This window comes from Erithacus rubecula (assembly GCF_903797595.1).
Source record: "Erithacus rubecula genome assembly, chromosome: 6".
NCBI lineage: Eukaryota > Metazoa > Chordata > Aves > Passeriformes > Muscicapidae > Erithacus > Erithacus rubecula.
In genome coordinates this window covers 18,068,673-18,086,179 of record NC_136688.1, presented here as the reverse complement: position 1 = coordinate 18,086,179, position 17,507 = coordinate 18,068,673, and the positions used below count along the sequence as shown (strand labels likewise).

Below are 17,507 nucleotides of genomic sequence, written 5' to 3'. Positions count from 1 at the left end.
AGCCTCAGGCTAGGCACTGGATTCCTTCAGGCCAGAGCATTCTTATCTTTAGAATGAGATAAGAGCACCACCTTCCTCTGCAGGATGCTTTAAGATGCTGGGAGAAAAGGCAAAAGGTTGCCTGCATTCAGTTGCCTTTTGGGATTCAGCACACAGGGGCCCAAACTTTGCTTCAGATACAGCACTTCAAACTTCTGAAGCTTTGCCAGCAGTTTCCTGAGTTTGCAGACAGCCTAAATCCAAATTCCTGAGGGTTAAACTTGAGATGCAGCAACGTGAATTTTGAATGCCATCTTTTTAACCACGGATCACACACACACACACACACATCTGATGGGTATGTCCTACCAAAATGAAGTGTTTGCCTTCCTAATCTTAACTGTACTCTTACTGCTTCCAACCCAACTGCCAGCATCTTCATCCTCTCTCTGGCAATGCTGCCTTGGGGGCTTCACTGGGGAGGCAGAGCCAGCTTTCCATACAGGGATGTGGTCAAGGAGAGATGGAAGGATCATCTTCCAGTTCCATCGCACAAAGCCAGACTTGGATACTGGATAGATACAGGCAGTCAGACAAGTTGGAGCAGCTTGACCTGTGGGGAGCATAAAGTGCTTCTTCACATCACAACCTGCTCTTCCTGTACTGTTCTTTGCAAAGAGAAAATAGGTACAGACATTCTCATAGGAAACACATGTAAAACAAGATCAAAACTAAATGGGAAAGGCAAGGAAACACCAGTAAAGGAGTTGGGCAGTTTCTCACTGCCTCATTAATCCCTTTGCTGCACCTGGTTCTTCAGAAGACAACAAGGAATGGTCTGTTTTTCCAGCTTTCTGCCAGCCTGATGAAAGCAACAAGGCTTCTTCTCCTACTCTCCTGAAGGGTTTTTTAAAAACCCTGAACCTGCCAGAGTCAAAGCTGAATCATAGTGTCCCATTTCACATCTCCTTCCTGTTTAACATGCTATTATTCTGGGGCAGTGTGAGCTGCCAGGGGTGTCCCAGAGTCCTGACCACCTTTGTTAAGGTCATGTTTTTCTCTTCCAGGACTGCCACTGCTCCTCTGACCTGGAGTGGGTGATGACGTTAGGCATAACCAACCCACTGCTCACCTTGGGAATAACCTGCCACCAGCAAACTCTGCACAAAGCACAGCCATCCAGCACTTCTGACACATCCTGAGAGCAGAACGCCTTGCCCTTGGAGCTGGCAGTGCCAGGCTTTGCCGTGGGACAGGAATTTGCAGCTTTAACCTGAGGTGGCTGTGGTCAGGGAGCAAAGCCAGCCCTCTCCCATCACCCCTATCTCGCCTGCCCTTACTGCAACACGCTGGGTTTGGAATCTCTTCACCTGCAGCAATGCGGGAAAGGGCAGCAGGAGCTGAGTGATCCCTGTGATGTTGGGCTGCAGGAATGCTGGCAGCCGGTGGTCCTGCTCCCTCAGGCCACTTCCTGGCGGGACAGGAGGCTGCACGTCACAAACCACGCTGCAATTAGCAGAATTACACCGCCAGAGCGGGGACTGGCCCTTCCACGGAAATACAGAAGTTGGCACAGGCACTGCCCACACCGAGCCTGTTCCTTTAGGGGAAAAGAGGGCATTAGGCTACACGATAGTTCCCTGGTTGTTTGGTGTGCCCCAGCTCCGCTGTTCCCAACAGCAGAATGGCAGGAGTTAGGCTGCAATGCCATGACTGCTCTGTTCCACCGGCTGCAGCACAAACCGGAGCCAGGCAAAACCCTCTCTGCACGGCACAGCGATTTTATTGGCTCTAAAAATCCCTCGGAAGCTACAGGTCAGCCTTCAGGTTTGAGAGAGTTTTCCTTCCTTGCCCATTATAGCACTTTTAAATCACTTAGATAAGCCCGGGTCCGCGAACCCTGCGATGCAATCAGTGAAAATCAGTGCCACAGCCCTGCGTTTTATTACTATTTTTCACATCTTCTCCTTTTAATCCGCACTCCGAGACCGATCCCGTTCCCACCAAAGCAGGCAGCAAGCTCCCATTAAAATCTGGCTCAGCTAGTATTTTAATAACGCTTAGACATCCCCGTCCTTTGCATATTTCATCTGCGAAGCGCTTCACAAACACGAGTTTCCTAATTACAGGCGGACGATTTACTAAAACTGGAAATTCCTCACTAGTTCTGGCTTTCCCTTTGAAGCTCCACGGCTCGCTCCTGTCCCTCGGCACTTTGGGAAGATCCCCGACGCCGCTGGCTCGCACGGAGGAGGAGGAGGAGGGCACGGAGCGCCCCGAAGTGCGCGCAGCGGCGGCTCCGTGACCGCGGGGGCTCGGGGCGGACCGGGGCGGACCGGGCCGGCTCTGCCACCCCCGCACCGGACAGAGGGCGGACCGGGCCGGCTCTCCCAGCCCCGCACCGGGCAGGAAGGGGTGGAGCGGCCGGGCGGGGTGCGGCGGGCGGGGAGGGGACGGCAGAGCATCCCGGCCGCGCCGGAGCCGGGCGGGCAGCGCCGAGCGCTCCCTCCCCATGGAGCTGCTGCCCGGCCAGCGCTGAGCCCGCCGCCCCCGCCGCCCGCCCGCAGCCGCCCCCGATGGAGCCCGAGGAGAGGAAGATCTCGGTGTGGATCTGCCAGGAGGAGAAGCTGATCTCCGGGCTGTCCCGGCGCACCACCTGCTCGGACGTGGTGCGGGTGCTGCTGGAGGACAGCCACCACCGGCGGCAGCGCCCGGCGCCGCCCGAGCCCGCCGGGGGGATGCTGTCGGGGCCGCCGCACTCCTACTGCATCGTGGAGAAGTGGCGCGGCTTCGAGAGGATCCTGCCCAACAAGACGAAGATCCTGCGGCTCTGGGTGGCGTGGGGCGACGAGCAGGAGAACGTGCGCTTCGTGCTGGTGCGCAGCGAGGCTTCGCTGCCCAACGCGGGGCCGCGCAGCGCCGAGGCGCGGGTGGTGCTGAGCCGGGAGCGGCCCGGCCGCGGGCTGGGGGCGGCCCGGGCCAGCCTGGCGCTCACGCAGGAGCGGCAGCGCCGGGTGGTGCGGAAAGCCTTCCGCAAGCTGGCCAAGATCAACAAGCGGCGGCAGCAGCCGCTGGCCCGGGAGGCCTCGTCGGCCGAGAGGATGGAGACGCTGGTGCACCTGGTGCTGTCGCAGGACCACACCATCCGGCAGCAGATCCAGCGGCTCCGAGAGCTGGACCGCGAGATCGACAGGTACGAGGCCAAGATCCACCTGGACCGCATGAAGCGGCACGGCGTCAACTACGTGCAGGACACCTACCTGGTGGGCACGGGCGAGCCCGAGGCGGGCCGGGAGCCGGGCCGGGAGCCGGGCCGGCCCGAGGAGGACTACGCCAGGAAGTGCGAGGAGGTGCTGCAGCTGCAGGAGCAGCGGGCGCAGCAGGAGGAGCTGCTGGAGCACCTGGCCGCCGAGATCCAGCAGGAGCTCAACGAGCGCTGGATGAAGCGGCGGCGGGAGGAGCTGGAGCTGGCGGCGGGGCCCGGGCAGGCCGACACGGACTGCGACACCACCGAGCTGAGCGGCGGCGGCGGCCAGGGCGAGCTGCACCTGGAGCACGAGCGGGTCCGCACGCAGCTGAGCACCAGCCTGTACATCGGGCTCAAGCTGAGCACCGACCTGGAGGCCGTCAAGAGCGACCTGGACTGCACGCAGCGGGCGTGGGAGGACAAGGAGCGGGAGCTGCAGCGGCTGCTGGAGACGCTGGGCACGCTGGAGGTGGCGGAGGCGGCGGCGGAGCCGTGCGGGGCGGCGGAGCCGTGCGGGGCGCGGCCGGCGGGCGGCTGGCTGCGCAAAGAGCGCGCCGACAACGACGAGGACTCGGACACGGGGCTGAGCTCCATGCACAGCCAGGACTCGGACTCGCTGCCCGTCTGCGAGTCCCTCGTGTAGCGCCCGCCCCGCACCGGGCACCGCGGAAACTCCCGGCGCGGGAGGCGGTCTGCGCGCAGGAAACATTTTAATTTGAGTTCTGCAGTTGCAACTTGTTCGGACTAGTCATCCGCGGGCAGCGCTCGGGCTGGCTCGCCGGTGCTTTTATCTAAGGAAGAGAAAACCCACGGCGTGTTTGTGTTTCGTTCGCGTCTGGGATTGCTCGCTGCTTAAAATCGCGTGCGTCCCTCCGAAGCTTCTCTAGCCGGGCCTTCTAACACTCCGGCTGCCCACGCTGTTGTCCAAGGCTGCTCCGGGTGAGCTCTTCACGAGCAAAGCGCTCCTGAGCTGGGATCAGCATCTCCCGAGGGGGGTCAGCATCTCCCGAGGGGGATCAGCATCTCCCGAGGGGGTTCAGCAACTCCCGAGGGGGATCAGCATCTCTCGAGGGGGATCAGCATCTCCCGAGGTGGATCAGCAATTCCCGAATGGGGATCAGCATCTCCCGAGGGGGATCAGCATCTCTCGAGGGGGATCAGCAACTCCCGAGGGGGTTCAGCAACTCCCGAGGGGGATCAGCATCTCTCGAGGGGGATCAGCAATTCCCGAGGGGGTTCAGCAACTCCCGAGGGGGATCAGCATCTCCCGAGGGGGATCAGCATCTCCCGAGTGGGGATCAGCATCTCCCGAATGGGGACCAGCATCTCCCGAATGGGGACCAGCATCTCCCGAATGGGGACCAGCATCTCCCAAGGGGGATCAGCATCTCCCGAGCAGCTTCTCGGCATTGCAGGGTCAGATGGTGGCCGGTGCTGGGTTAGACTGGGCTCTGCTGGCCGGCACCCGGCTCCTTTACAGACAAAAATCGCGACACCAAAGCTGCTGATGATCACTCAAGCACTACGGAGGAAAAGAGGTGCCAGTCCTACTGACACTGGGATCTCCAGCCTTTGGACGGGACTGCAGTTCTTTTTGGCAACGAAAAGGGGTGATAAATCACTTCCTTTCTCTCTTTTTCTGAAGAACCAACTAAATCAAGACATAGGTTAATATGTATTAACTCTGCTCTGCGTCGTGCCCTTCCTTATGCGTAGATAAGAGTGCTTTGTTGAAAGGCAGTGCTGAGAATTCTGTAGTCGTTTGACAGTCCTGGGAGGCAATTAGCGGTGCCTGTATGCACACAGCCTTCAACTACGTTTTTTCACTAGGCTAGCTGGTCTTTGGCTGAGCTTGGTTGTAGATAAACTGAGTACAGAATCAGCTTGAGCTACCATTTTTAATGACATAGTTCATATCAGGCCAAGAGATGCAGTGATAAACGCATGACTCAAGCCCTACCTGCACTACAGCTTGATCTTTTCTGTTATTCCAATAAAACAACCAAAACAAAAAAAAAAAAGCAGCCATCAGCTGTAACGTGCATTTCACTTCACTGCCATATCTAACTCTGCAGCTTGACTCTTGCCCAAAATATATGATCTGCTCTTGCAGTAAGAGACATTAGGGATTCTTGTATTCCAGAATAATTGCAGAAATAGTTTAAGCAGTGAAAGACCAGAGAATGTTGGGTCAGGTTCGACTGATGGTGGGAACTTTTTAAAACTTCTGAGATTATTATTTATGTAAGATTATTTATAAAAGCTTTCATTTAACAATATGAAATTATATATAAGAAGGGTATACACCAATAGACCAGTTCTTTATTTTCATTATAAACCTTGCAGCCTTCTACCCAAAGACCACCTTCCACTCTTGCAGTGCTCTTGTTGGTAAGAATTCTGATGGACATCAGAAAATTAAGTTCAGGAGCTGCTCAGTTTGAAAGCAAGCAGAGAAATGCTGCCTGTGGATTTGCAGAGGCTGTAGCTGTACAATTTTCTATATGCTATGACTCTTGATAAATGCTATTACACTGAATGGGTTTCAGCTGTAACAAACTGCAGTTTATTTTAAACACTGATTATATAATTGTTTTTCTTACTTTAGTCAACCTTGGAAAATATTTAAGAACCTATTTTTAGAGCTAATAAAACTCTTAATAAGGCTAAGCAAGTGTTCCCAATTGAGTGTGATTTAAAAATGGTGCCAGGATTGGGATTCTGTGGTGTTGCTTTGTGTGCAAAGCAAGCAGAAAAATGCACCAAGGGATGATGTCATGTCATTGTCCCTTTGCTTTCTGACGGCAATGTCCTCAGCTCTGGCCACTGCAGGGGCAGTGCAATGGCACTGAGAAGCACCAGCACACATCCAGGGTGAGGAATTTGGATTTTGATGGAAGCAGAGCCAAAGAACAAGCTGGGGGTGGGGGAGTCCCACTGCTGCCCTGCCTGCTCATCCTCAGCTGGGAAAGTCCATGAAACCAGACAAACCCACTTTTGGCTTCCCTATAGCCCAAATAAGATCATGGCCCTGCAGAGCTGCTGGCCCCTGGCCCCTGAGGACAGGGCTGAGAATGCTGCAGGTGGCAGTGGCAACTAGAGGGAATTCTTAGAAACAGCTATTGGAGCATGTTCTTATATTGTACGTATGAAATTCAGTAAATTTATTTGGTGTTTAAACAGCTACAAGTGCAAGAGGCTCACAGACTGAACTCCAACATCTTCACAAATCCCTACTGCTCTCAAACCACTATTAAAACATTAGCAAAGAGGAGAAAATCACTGTTTGCATTGGAGCAGGCACTTCTTTCCCTTCTTCTGGGCTTGTGTATCCTCACTCAGATAATAGAGACAAGCCACAGGATGCTTGTCAGGGAATTTGGCTCTGGGCTTTACTGGGCACATAGCCAAGGGTTAGGAGAGCTGATTCAGAATCACAGGTAGAAGGGCAGGATATTTTATCTCCTCTGCAGTTCAGACAGAATGGGAGAGACAGATAGCAGCAGAAAAAAACCATGATCAACACATGGAAATCCACCTTCTGGCATCACCAGGAGAGAGGTGAAAGTTCCAACAAACACAGGTTTGGGGATGCTTTAATACCATTCTCTTCCATATTTCAGAGCCAATTCCAACTTAATCTTCCTCTTTTCCTAAGACAGATGCAGGTAGCCCTGAATTAAATAAAACCCTAACGGCACCAGAATTTATGTAAATTGTGTCTAGTATCAGGTTGCCCTATCTGTTCAACAGCCTGCTTCCCAAAGGAATCATCATGGACTGAGGCCACCAGGCTTTTCTCAGACAATACCTACAGAAATCAACAGCTTTGTCCAGGAGATATAAATCAGAGTAGCAGCAGGCCTTAGTTTCAGGCAGCCTTTAAACAAGCATTACAAAGCACTCCTACACAAGTCCTGTGTGTTTGCTGCCCTCAGCCACGTTTTTTCTGACCCCACATGGCACTTTTTGGGACTTTGTGGGACCAGGTAGTGAAAAAAAAATAAAAGAACTTTAATTAGGTGAGGCCCTGATGGGGCTCAATGCACAGTCACACAAATGTTTTTGGCAACAACAAGGTACAGTGGTAAAAATGAGAGATGGAAGGCCCTTGGAAAGGTGGAAGTGATCCTTTCAGCAATGGGCACTGTTTCATGCTGACTCTCATGCTGGCAAAAGCTTCTCTCAGGCTGTAAATATCCCCCACTCACAGTCCAAGTGAAGGTTTGGAGAATGCAAAACTTCTTTGACATCAATTACACTCACCTATATTAAACCCAAAATAAGCCAAATAGTGCAGCTCTTAGCTTTGACCTTGTCTCAAAACCCCACAATATTATCAGAGTGAAAACTCTGTGTGGAGTTTGATGCATTTCTAGTTCTTAGGCTGTGTACGTGATCTGCCAGTCTGAATAAGCACTTTGTGGGGATATTGTTTGATGCCTTCAAGAGGGGAGGAAAATACATTTACTGTAATGAACACCACTGGCATGCAAAATGAATGACCTATAAATTATTGCCACAAATTCCAAAGCAATGCAGGCAGCCAAATCACAGCCTGGCTGTTTTATGGATCCTTTTCCAAAGAACCTATGGTCCAGGTTTCAGACAAGATGCAGCCAAAGGAGGGAAGCAGGTAGGTGGGTGTGAGGAAAGGAAAACATTAAGTCATTAAGCTTTATTATTGACTCCATGCATGAAGTATATGTTCCAGGCTTGCTTTAAAAATGGTCTGTGTTCCTGTGTCTGGAGACACACATGCAAAAATCGACCTCCCTCTCAAGTTCTACACAACTTTGGGATTTTTTTCCCCCTCTTTCATTTGCACTGAGCTGGGAATGTAGCTCAATACATGAAAAGAGCAGCAGAGGCCTTGAAATAACAGGTCTGGTGAGCTGTGCTGGTTACAGAGTTGAAATACAAGCCATTGTGGATTGTTGGGAGCAGTTGTCCTTTGAAGTCACTTGATATTATTGCTCCTGAGCTGGCACACGAAGTTTAGAGAAATGAGCATGGCAGAGTGCAGGGAGCCTGCATGGATGTCCCTCCTTTTCATTGCTAAATGAACTTGGAACCTTAACAGAAAGGGGGAAATTAATAAACTGGAAGCAGATCTTGGCTCTGTATGCAAATTAGCCAGCTATCTTCAAGTGGAATTGCCAAGTAGTATTTTGAGGAACACTGCTGGCATAATTTGCTGCATCACTTGTGTAAATGCACCAGAGCAGAGCCTCCCATGCAGGGTGGATTGTCACATGCTGTCACCTGCTGGATGACACACAGAGCTGGCCACTGGCTTCTCAGATGTTACAGCCCTGCTGGGGCATTACAGCCTACCATCAAAAGCAGCTTCTGCAGGCTTTACTCACTCCCTACAGATCAGCTTGTGTGCACCTCACACTTTATTTGGGAAGTTTTATTACAATCCCTTTACCTCAGTTTGGAAAGTTCCAGAAAGTCATTGATGTTCCGTGAAAAAACAGTTTCCCCTCCCAATAACTCCTTTCCTCCTTCCTGCTATCCTGCTGCCCCTCTGTTCATCAGCACCTGCTCTGAATTTCTCTGGGTAGCTTTGTTCAAATTCTGGGGCTCCATGGGCTCAGGACTGGAATCCTGCTCGGTAAGAAACCTGAAGAAAGAATGAAAGGCTCTTTCTGTGTCTTGGCAAAAGCTCCATATTTGTGTGGTACCTGGCAAGCTCAGCAGTTTTTTTGTAGCTGCCATGTGGATTAAGGACACACTCCCACCAGCTCTTTGGTGCTGTCTTGCTCAGCTTCCTTGTCCTCTCTCCCACCACTTTATATATATATATATATATATATATATATATATATATATATATATATATATATATTTTTTTTTTTTTTTTTTTTTTTTTTTTTTTACATATTTCCAAGCCACCTTTGGAATTTTCCCCTTCTCCTACTCAGAGCATTTCTCACAGGGGAAGGGAGCACATCCCCTCAGGTGACATCCTGGGGTGACACTGCTGTGGAGCATTGAGGTGGGAAGATACAGTTACAGAAGTTACAATTGAAGAATGGAAGAATTCTTCAATTCTTCAGGTTATTGAGGAATAACCTAAGCAGGGAGTGGTGTTTCATTTCCCTGGCAGAGCAAGCTTTTGATGCAGGTATTTGTTTGTGCACACCTGGCAGGAGGAGGCCTGACCTGCTCAAACTCTCCTAGGTGCTTCTGTAATGAAAACACTGAAAAATGTCAATTTTCTGTGCCTCACCTCCTTTTGTGAATAGTTACAAACAGCTTTTCTCATTTACCAGCTCATGGAACCACTGCAGAGTGATCTCAGAACATTCTGCTAAGTCAGCCTTGGGATTTTATAGAGTTTACTGGGGAAAAAGAAAGAAAACAACAACAACAACAACAACCAAAAAAAAAAAAAACCCAAAGAAAAGTATCTGTGACTCATAGAAAGAGCTCTTGCATGTCTGAAACATGCTATCATCAGCTTACTAGCACTGCACTTCACATGGCTTAATTATGTGATTATTTAGTCTATTATCTCCAAAAGAAACTCTTTTCATCAGTCAAATTGTGCTCATGAGCAGGTCTTTGGAAAATGTGTTAAAAGCCTCTAGGAAAATACTTAATCCTTGTTTCAGTTTAATGTAATCCCCTTGTTTTAATCTCTTACAGTGGAGTTTTTTACATGTAATCAGGCTATTAGTTTATGCATTTAATTATCAGTGTAGCCTTATATGGTTATTTTCTGCCTTCCACTGAATCTCCCCTTGACAGACATATCCTAAGAACAGATGAAAAGTAACTCTGGAAATTCAGAGAGGCATGGATCACCTTCTGAAAACATTGGTGCTTGTTCTTCCTACCACAAGCACAAAAAAACCCTATTTGCTTTTAACTGCAGATATTCGGAATTTTTGTTTCCCTTTATTTCACAGTTGCTCTTCCCTTTCTCACTGAAGAGTTTTTCCATAATTATAATACTAGTGTCCTTTTTTGGGGTGACCAATGACAGGAATCTTGAACCACCTTTTAAGCAGGTTAAAAGTTCAAAGCCAGGTTGTAATTTTCTATAATTCTGTTCCTGCACATTTTCTGCATCCCCTACTTTCCATCCTTCCCTGCAAAAAGAAAATGTTTTGTAAACTAGTTTGTGTAAAACAAGCCAGCTGTCTCTCAAATTTCAATTGTTTAGAGTCTCTCATCATGTGTCACCAGATTCACATGTAGATCACTCAGTTAATGAACACAATTGCCATTTTTGACAATATTAATTTGGCCTCTATTTACACTTTCTGTATTTTACCTTCATAACCACCTTCATAATTAGCAGCTCCTATGGCTTTAGTATGCCTAAAGGAACAGTTTATTTTATAGAATGTATATTTCATTATTAACTTCTCTTTCATTTCCCCTCCCTCCAATACCTTTCCCCACAGAACTTCCAGGACTTTTTCTTCTCCTCCAGTCATCAGCTATTGAGTTTTATCCTTGCATTTAACCAGGTGAGAGTCACTGCCTGTTCAGAAACCATCTGACACACACAAAGCTTATAACTGCAAAGTTCAATCTAAGTTGCCACACCAGAATTCTGGTGTTTTTTCACTTATAAAACTAAAGAATATGAGGAATGGGTGTTTTCCTGGCTCAAAGATGGGTGAGACAACCAGCTTACACAAAAGGGCATGAGCTCCAATCAGAGCCTGCTTGTAGAAGGAGACTAATTGGAATGTGCCCAGTTAACCCAGTGATTTGTACATTTTCAGCTAGATCTAGGTAGGATTTTAATTAGCATTGGTATTGCAACTGGGCCACATAAGGTAGAAACTTGTTTTACTGTGTATTTTCAGAAGATTCTAGTTTTCTAGTACTCTAGACTACTGCACTTCATATCCACACTTCTTGATAACTCAAGTCCATGATTTTATAGCCTGAGAATTTATGATTTCAGGAAGATTTTTGATTCATTTACATGTTAGCGGCATGAATCTCTGGTGTATTTATAAACAGCTTTTATTCTCCATTTCCTGGATATCTGCATTTCTTTCTGCAATGAAGAAAACCACACATGCTGTAAAGATCTGTTATGAACTAAATTTTCCAACAGTTTTTTTTTTCCCTAATATTGTTAGGTGTGTTTTAATTTTCCAATTTAACAAGAAGTAAGAAACTTTGTGAAGGGTGGTTCTGACAAAGGTGGCTCACCTGGTGGGCAGGTGCTGCTCCAAAACCTGCCTGGCTTCCTCTCAGGTCAGCCTTTCTCCATATTCCACACCTGGAAATTTCAGGTGAGGAGGATTTTGGCACTCTAGATTATTTCCTTCTGCCACTCTATGGCCAGTGCAGCATTTTGAACTGGGCTCAGTCCTGAGATTTTCATCTTTACTTCAAAGAAACCCCATATAAACAGTATTTTAGATTACTGAAGGGAAGTGCTATGGAGACCTGCATTGCTACAAAAGGCTTTACTACACAAATATTGGATGCTGAGAAAGAATGCATCTTTCATTAAGGCTCAAAAGGAGCAGCTCCAAAGACATTTTATCATTTTATTTTTTGATCTGCCTAGATGAAAGCCTTAGCTATTATGGAGTGCAAGTGAACATTAGGGCTGCTTCTGTTGTCTGGAATCCCACTGTGATTAGTGCTCCAAAAGTTCCAAAGTTTGGTCCCTCAACAAAAGCCTGTACGTGGGAAGAGAGCTGTGATACAAAGTATGCAATTAACCTGAGAAATTTGCATTTTATTCAAATTGCTAATGAGCAAAATAATATCAGACACAAGAATGGAAAGTGCCACACCTGAGTCTGGAATAGTTTAGATACTGAATTAGGAGCTTTAATAAGAGCAGGCCCTGAACTGTCACTGGCTGGATGGAAAAGCACAAATAATGGAAGTCATGGGAAAATGGGGCTATTGGAACTTGCTCCCAACATTTCACATGGCTTTATAAATATTCAGCACATGACATGAATATTCCCTTTTCCTACTGCTTTGTGTCTCCTCTTACAGCAGAGACACTGCCCCAAATAGATTAGAGCCTTGAAAAAGCTTTATTAACAATTAGCCTCTAATATGAGAAATGCACCTGAATCTTGATTAACTGAACATGGTCATTAATATAACTATTCATATTAATTATGATGTAGTCAATTATCTAGCAAAAGAACAAAAATCATGATCAGTTGTAAGATGAGATCAACGAGAAAAACATCTTATTTTTATCCTTTGCTTTACATTTGACATGTAGTCAAAGACTTCTTTAGACATAAAGAATTTCTTTGCATGGTAACATGCACTTCAAATTGCAGAGAGAGACTTTCTCAACAAATTCTTTCAAGAGTGTGATTTTTGCAAAAAATCAGGAGACATGTTCATAATCTACTCAGGTAAACACAAGATGACTCAGGTTAATTTGATTTTTCTTCCCGATGTCATAATTAAAGTATGAATATCATTTAGACATCAGTAGATAAAAAGTATGTCAATGAAGGACAAGCAGAAATTCAAATTACTGAGGAGCAAAATTAAGTTAATTTCAGAGTGGAATGTTTGTAAGCAGTGTGTAATCAGTCTTCAGTTTAAATGACTCTTAATTAAATAATCCATTATTATGTGCACTGGCAAATCGAGCCTAAACATGTACAAGTGAAAAATCTAAAAAATCCAGCTCCAGTCAGCATTCAAATACAAAGAACTTTTAGTACAATAACAGTGGCCAAAAATACATTTTTGTCTGGGGGAGTTGTTTTATATTTTTAAAAATCCCTAACTGTTGGAAGCCTGGATACTGAGAATTTTAGATTTTCTGTGCTGACAGGAACTGACCCCCAAGAAAACTCTGCTTTTGACCTAAGGCTGTGGAGAAGGCTCCCAAAATTGAGTGATAGAACTGGAATCACTGGTGTGTAATTTGAATAGAAGCTTGTGGTGTCACATGGTGAAAAATTTAGAATTTGAGGGTTTAGAATATAGTATGTGTAGAGAGCAAGATGAAGGTTTTAGGGTGGAGATTTCTTTCTTTTTCACCTTCTTCTTCTTGAGTTTAGGTGGTAATTTTGTCATTGGATACAAAATTCTGCATTGTGGGTCATGGATGATTGGTTATTGGGTTAAAAGTAAAAATAATTTAGGTGCCTTTTCTTAATTGGACAATTTGGGCTTAAAAGGCCTTGTGTAGAGAGAGAGAGAGACAGTCTTCATTTTTTTGCTTGTTAGCTAAAAGTGTTGTAGCACTCACTGAAACACAGATAAGAATTAATAAACATCTGAGTCCCAACACGAAATTCTGTCTCTTGAGCTTTTAATCCCAATTCTGGCAGAGAAAAAAAAAAATGAAATTAAACATGGTATTTAACAACATGAAAAGCAGCTGAAGAACCCAGTGCACGTTTCACTAGGTGTGACAAGGGTCAGATTCAATCCCAAGGTACAAATTTTAAAATTGGGGTGACACTGATGAGTGCCATAAATTGAATATTTGGGCACAGTCTATCCATGAGCAAACATGAGCCTACATGAGACATTCTCCTGTGCTGCTGCTCCCTTGGCTCTTGGGCACACCCATGCCCAATTGGTGGAGTGTGTGAAATTCAGAGAACTCTCTGAACTCTTCAGAGAGAGATTTGAGTGCAGAGATCGAATTTAAACCTTTAATGGATGGATTAAAGTCGATTAAGCCACTCATACATGAAATAGAGGTGCAAGCCCAAGCTTTAAGTAAGTTTCAGTAAGTAAGAATGTGTTTTAAGTGCCTTAAGAAGTAAAAGCCTTAGAATTTAGTGTGGAAAAACAAGCTTGAGCGAGAGCTCAAAAACAAATTTTAAAAAAAGTCTCAGTGGGAGCTCAAAAATATGGTTCCAGACATTAGTGTAGAAAATGAGTCTCAAAAAGAAAACTCAGTAGGAGCTCAAAGACATGGTTTCAGACATAATAAAAATAGAGTAAGAATATTGCTTACATATTTCAGATAGAACGGATAGGCCATATGTGAAAGTTATAAGTAAACTTCTGTATTAAAAAAACAGAATTCTAATAGGTTTACCAGAAATGCTTCAGATTAGAGTTTTTAGCTCGTTGTAAATAATTTGTAAATAAGAATCCATGCATTGGGCATAGACTCTCTCTTTTCTTTCTCCTCACCACCATCATCATCACCCAGAAGAAGACAGGAGTTGCAGCTGTAACTTTGGCCCTTCTTGGGTCTTGCACCAGCAGCTGTTTCTGCTTCTAGTCAGGACTTTACTTCTAATTGGGACTTTATGCTGAAAGCTTTTAGCATGGACTTAAAACTTGGGCACTCTTTGCCCTTTGGGACTGATGTGCCTTTACAACAAACAACTTTATACCAACTAACAACTCCTCAGTTCTTTAGAAAATTTAAACCCACGACAATAGTGACATCCAGTTTTCATCACTCTGGGGCAGTCACTCATTTCAAGGAATAAATAACAATATAATAATAATAATAATAATAATAATAATAATAATAATAATAATAATAATAATAGCTCAGGAGTCTCCAGGAGAGGAGAGAGCAAACATCACTTGGGGTATCATGCCTGAGCCTGGCCCTGCTCCTGAAACAGGACCAGCTCAAACCAACCAGTCTGGCAGGACTGACAGACATTGCCTTCAAATCAAACATCACCTCCACCCCAGAAGGTGCCTGCAGGGGCTTCCTTTGCAGGATTTGCTGAAGGGAGGGAGGGAGGGAGGGAGGGAGGGAGGGAGGGAGGGAGGGTGTGGATCTCCTCTTCCTTGGGAATTGAGTCCCTCTTGCAGGAGAGGCACAGCTCTAAGTGCCTCTGGCTCCCAGCAGAGCTGTCCCCCAACAGGCTGCTGCTTTTTGGAAAATCACACATGGACAGAGACTGGAAAAAAACCACCGAGGCTCTTCTTGGAAATTGCAGCCCTGCTACAGAATGCAAATGTTGTGCCTTTGGTACTTAAAGATGTAAACCAATAAGAGTGGGAGCATATGGGTAAAAACTTTTGTAATTTCATGCACTAAAACCTGCCCAGAGTTACCCCTGGTGACTTTCTTGCCATTCTGAAGAATTGCATCCAGTTGTGATTAAAACAGAGACTGAGGTTAAACATGGAAATATTTAAGCTCTTTCCTTCCCAATATTTAAGCTCTTCCCAACCATTCTAGGTCATAGTAATACATGGGTTGAAATTGAATTAACCCAGCAGTTTGTCCCACTGAACTGCTCCTTTGGGGCTCACATTCACAGCACAGTAGCAATTCTCCTGGCTGAGCATCCTCATCTCATGCCAGATCTGAGCTGCTCTGCAGAGTAACTGAGCAAGACAATCTTAATTGTGAAAGCCTAAATTTCCACAAACCCAGCAACCTGACCTAGCTGATTGGAAATTTGCAGAAAGGGAAAAAAGATCCCCAGCAAGTGTCACAGCTCCTCACCTCTTTCTAGGCATCCAGTTTACTTCCACAGGGTGAAACCCAAATCAGGAGCTGCCACCACTGACTAAAGCCACCAATTTATCTCTAATACTCCACCAGGATGAGCAGGAGACACATCCAGAGGTGGCTGGAGGCAGCAGCACTGCACATGAACCCTCAGCTTTGGGCACTTATCTGTGCCTTGGATCAAGGAAGAAACCTCAGCCCTGCAATCTTGCATTCAGGCTTTAACCTGCTGCAATTAGCATCACCCAGGGCTGCTGATAACAGAATTGCTCCTGTGCTGCAGATCCAGCATCACCCAGGGCTGCTGATAACAGAATTGCTCCTGTGCTGCAGATCCAGCAACACCCAGAGCTGCTGCTGATAACAGAATTGCTCCTGTGCTGCAGATCCAGCATCACCCAGAGCTGCTGATAACAGAATTGCTCCTGTGCTGCAGATCCAGCATCACCCAGAGCTGCTGATAACAGAATCGCTCCTGTGCTGCAGATCCAGCATCACCCAGAGCTGCTGCTGATAACAGAATCACTCCTGTGCTGCAGATCCAGCATCACCCAGAGCTGCTGCTGATAACAGAATTGCTCCTGTGCTGCAGATCCAGCATCACCCAGAGCTGCTGCTGATAACAGAATTGCTCCTGTGCTGCAGATCCAGCATCACCCAGAGCTGCTGATAACAGAATTGCTCCTGTGCTGCAGATCCAGCATCACCCAGAGCTGCTGCTGATAACAGAATTGCTCCTGTGCTGCAGATCCAGCAACACCCAGAGCTGCTGCTGATAACAGAATTGCTCCTGTGCTGCAGATCCAGCATCACCCAGAGCTGCTGATAACAGAATTGCTCCTGTGCTGCAGATCCAGCATCACCCAGAGCTGCTGATAACAGAATCGCTCCTGTGCTGCAGATCCAGCATCACCCAGAGCTGCTGCTGATAACAGAATTGCTCCTGTGCTGCAGATCCAGCAACACCCAGAGCTGCTGCTGATAACAGAATTGCTCCTGTGCTGCAGATCCAGCATCACCCAGGGCTGCTGCTGATAACAGAATTGCTCCTGTGCTGCAGATCCAGCATCACCCAGAGCTGCTGATAACAGAATTGCTCCTGTGCTGCAGATCCAGCATCACCCAGAGCTGCTGCTGATAACAGAATTGCTCCTGTGCTGCAGATCCAGCAACACCCAGAGCTGCTGCTGATAACAGAATTGCTCCTGTGCTGCAGATCCAGCATCACCCAGAGCTGCTGCTGATAACAGAATTGCTCCTGTGCTGCAGATCCAGCATCACCCAGAGCTGCTGCTGATAACAGAATTGCTCCTGTGCTGCAGATCCAGCATCACCCAGAGCTGCTGATAACAGAATTGCTCCTGTGCTGCAGATCCAGCATCACCCAGAGCTGCTGCTGATAACAGAATTGCTCCTGTGCTGCAGATCCAGCAACACCCAGAGCTGCTGCTGATAACAGAATTGCTCCTGTGCTGCAGATCCAGCATCACCCAGAGCTGCTGCTGATAACAGAATTGCTCCTGTGCTGCAGATCCAGCATCACCCAGGGCTGCTGCTGATAACAGAATTGCTCCTGTGCAGTAGATCCAGCAGCCACACTTTACTGCCACAGCAGTGTGCCACTTTTATCTTTTTTTGTGCTGGCTTTACAACACTGCATAAAAGCTGGGAGTAGAAATGTACACAGATGTGCTACAATGATAGTTTTGAGGTGTTAAACTGCATGAAAACACGTTTATAGTAAGACTTGACATTAATCTTATGCTGGTAAATTAAGCTAGAGGGGAGAAATTTGACTTACACTCATTGATATCAATCTCCCTTTTTTTTTTTTTTTCTTTTTTCCTCTATCATTTGGCAAAAGGA

General features: G+C 46.8%; 1 protein-coding gene across 2 annotated transcripts; it reads left to right on the top strand.

Annotated features, from left to right (window-relative positions):
- The first annotated feature begins 2,439 nt into the window (after positions 1–2,439).
- On the top strand, positions 2,440–5,885 carry RASSF10 (Ras association domain family member 10). 2 transcript variants are annotated; one of them, XM_079309239.1, is made up of 2 exons: positions 2,440–4,260; positions 4,626–5,885. In XM_079309239.1, the coding sequence occupies exon 1, from the start codon at positions 2,556–2,558 to the stop codon at positions 3,867–3,869; it is 1,314 nt and encodes a 437-aa protein (XP_079165365.1). In that variant the 5' UTR covers positions 2,440–2,555; the 3' UTR covers positions 3,870–4,260; positions 4,626–5,885. The 2 variants fall into 2 exon arrangements, with proteins under 2 accessions (XP_079165365.1, XP_079165364.1); XM_079309238.1 differs by having other exon boundaries at positions 2,440–4,317; positions 4,603–5,885.
- Positions 5,886–17,507: the final 11,622 nt, after the last annotated feature.

Bases quoted from the DNA above. Each gene is read 5' to 3' on its own strand.
- RASSF10 (XM_079309239.1), top strand. From the start codon at position 2,556: ATGGAGCCCGAGGAGAGGAAGATCTCGGTGTGGATCTGCCAGGAGGAG.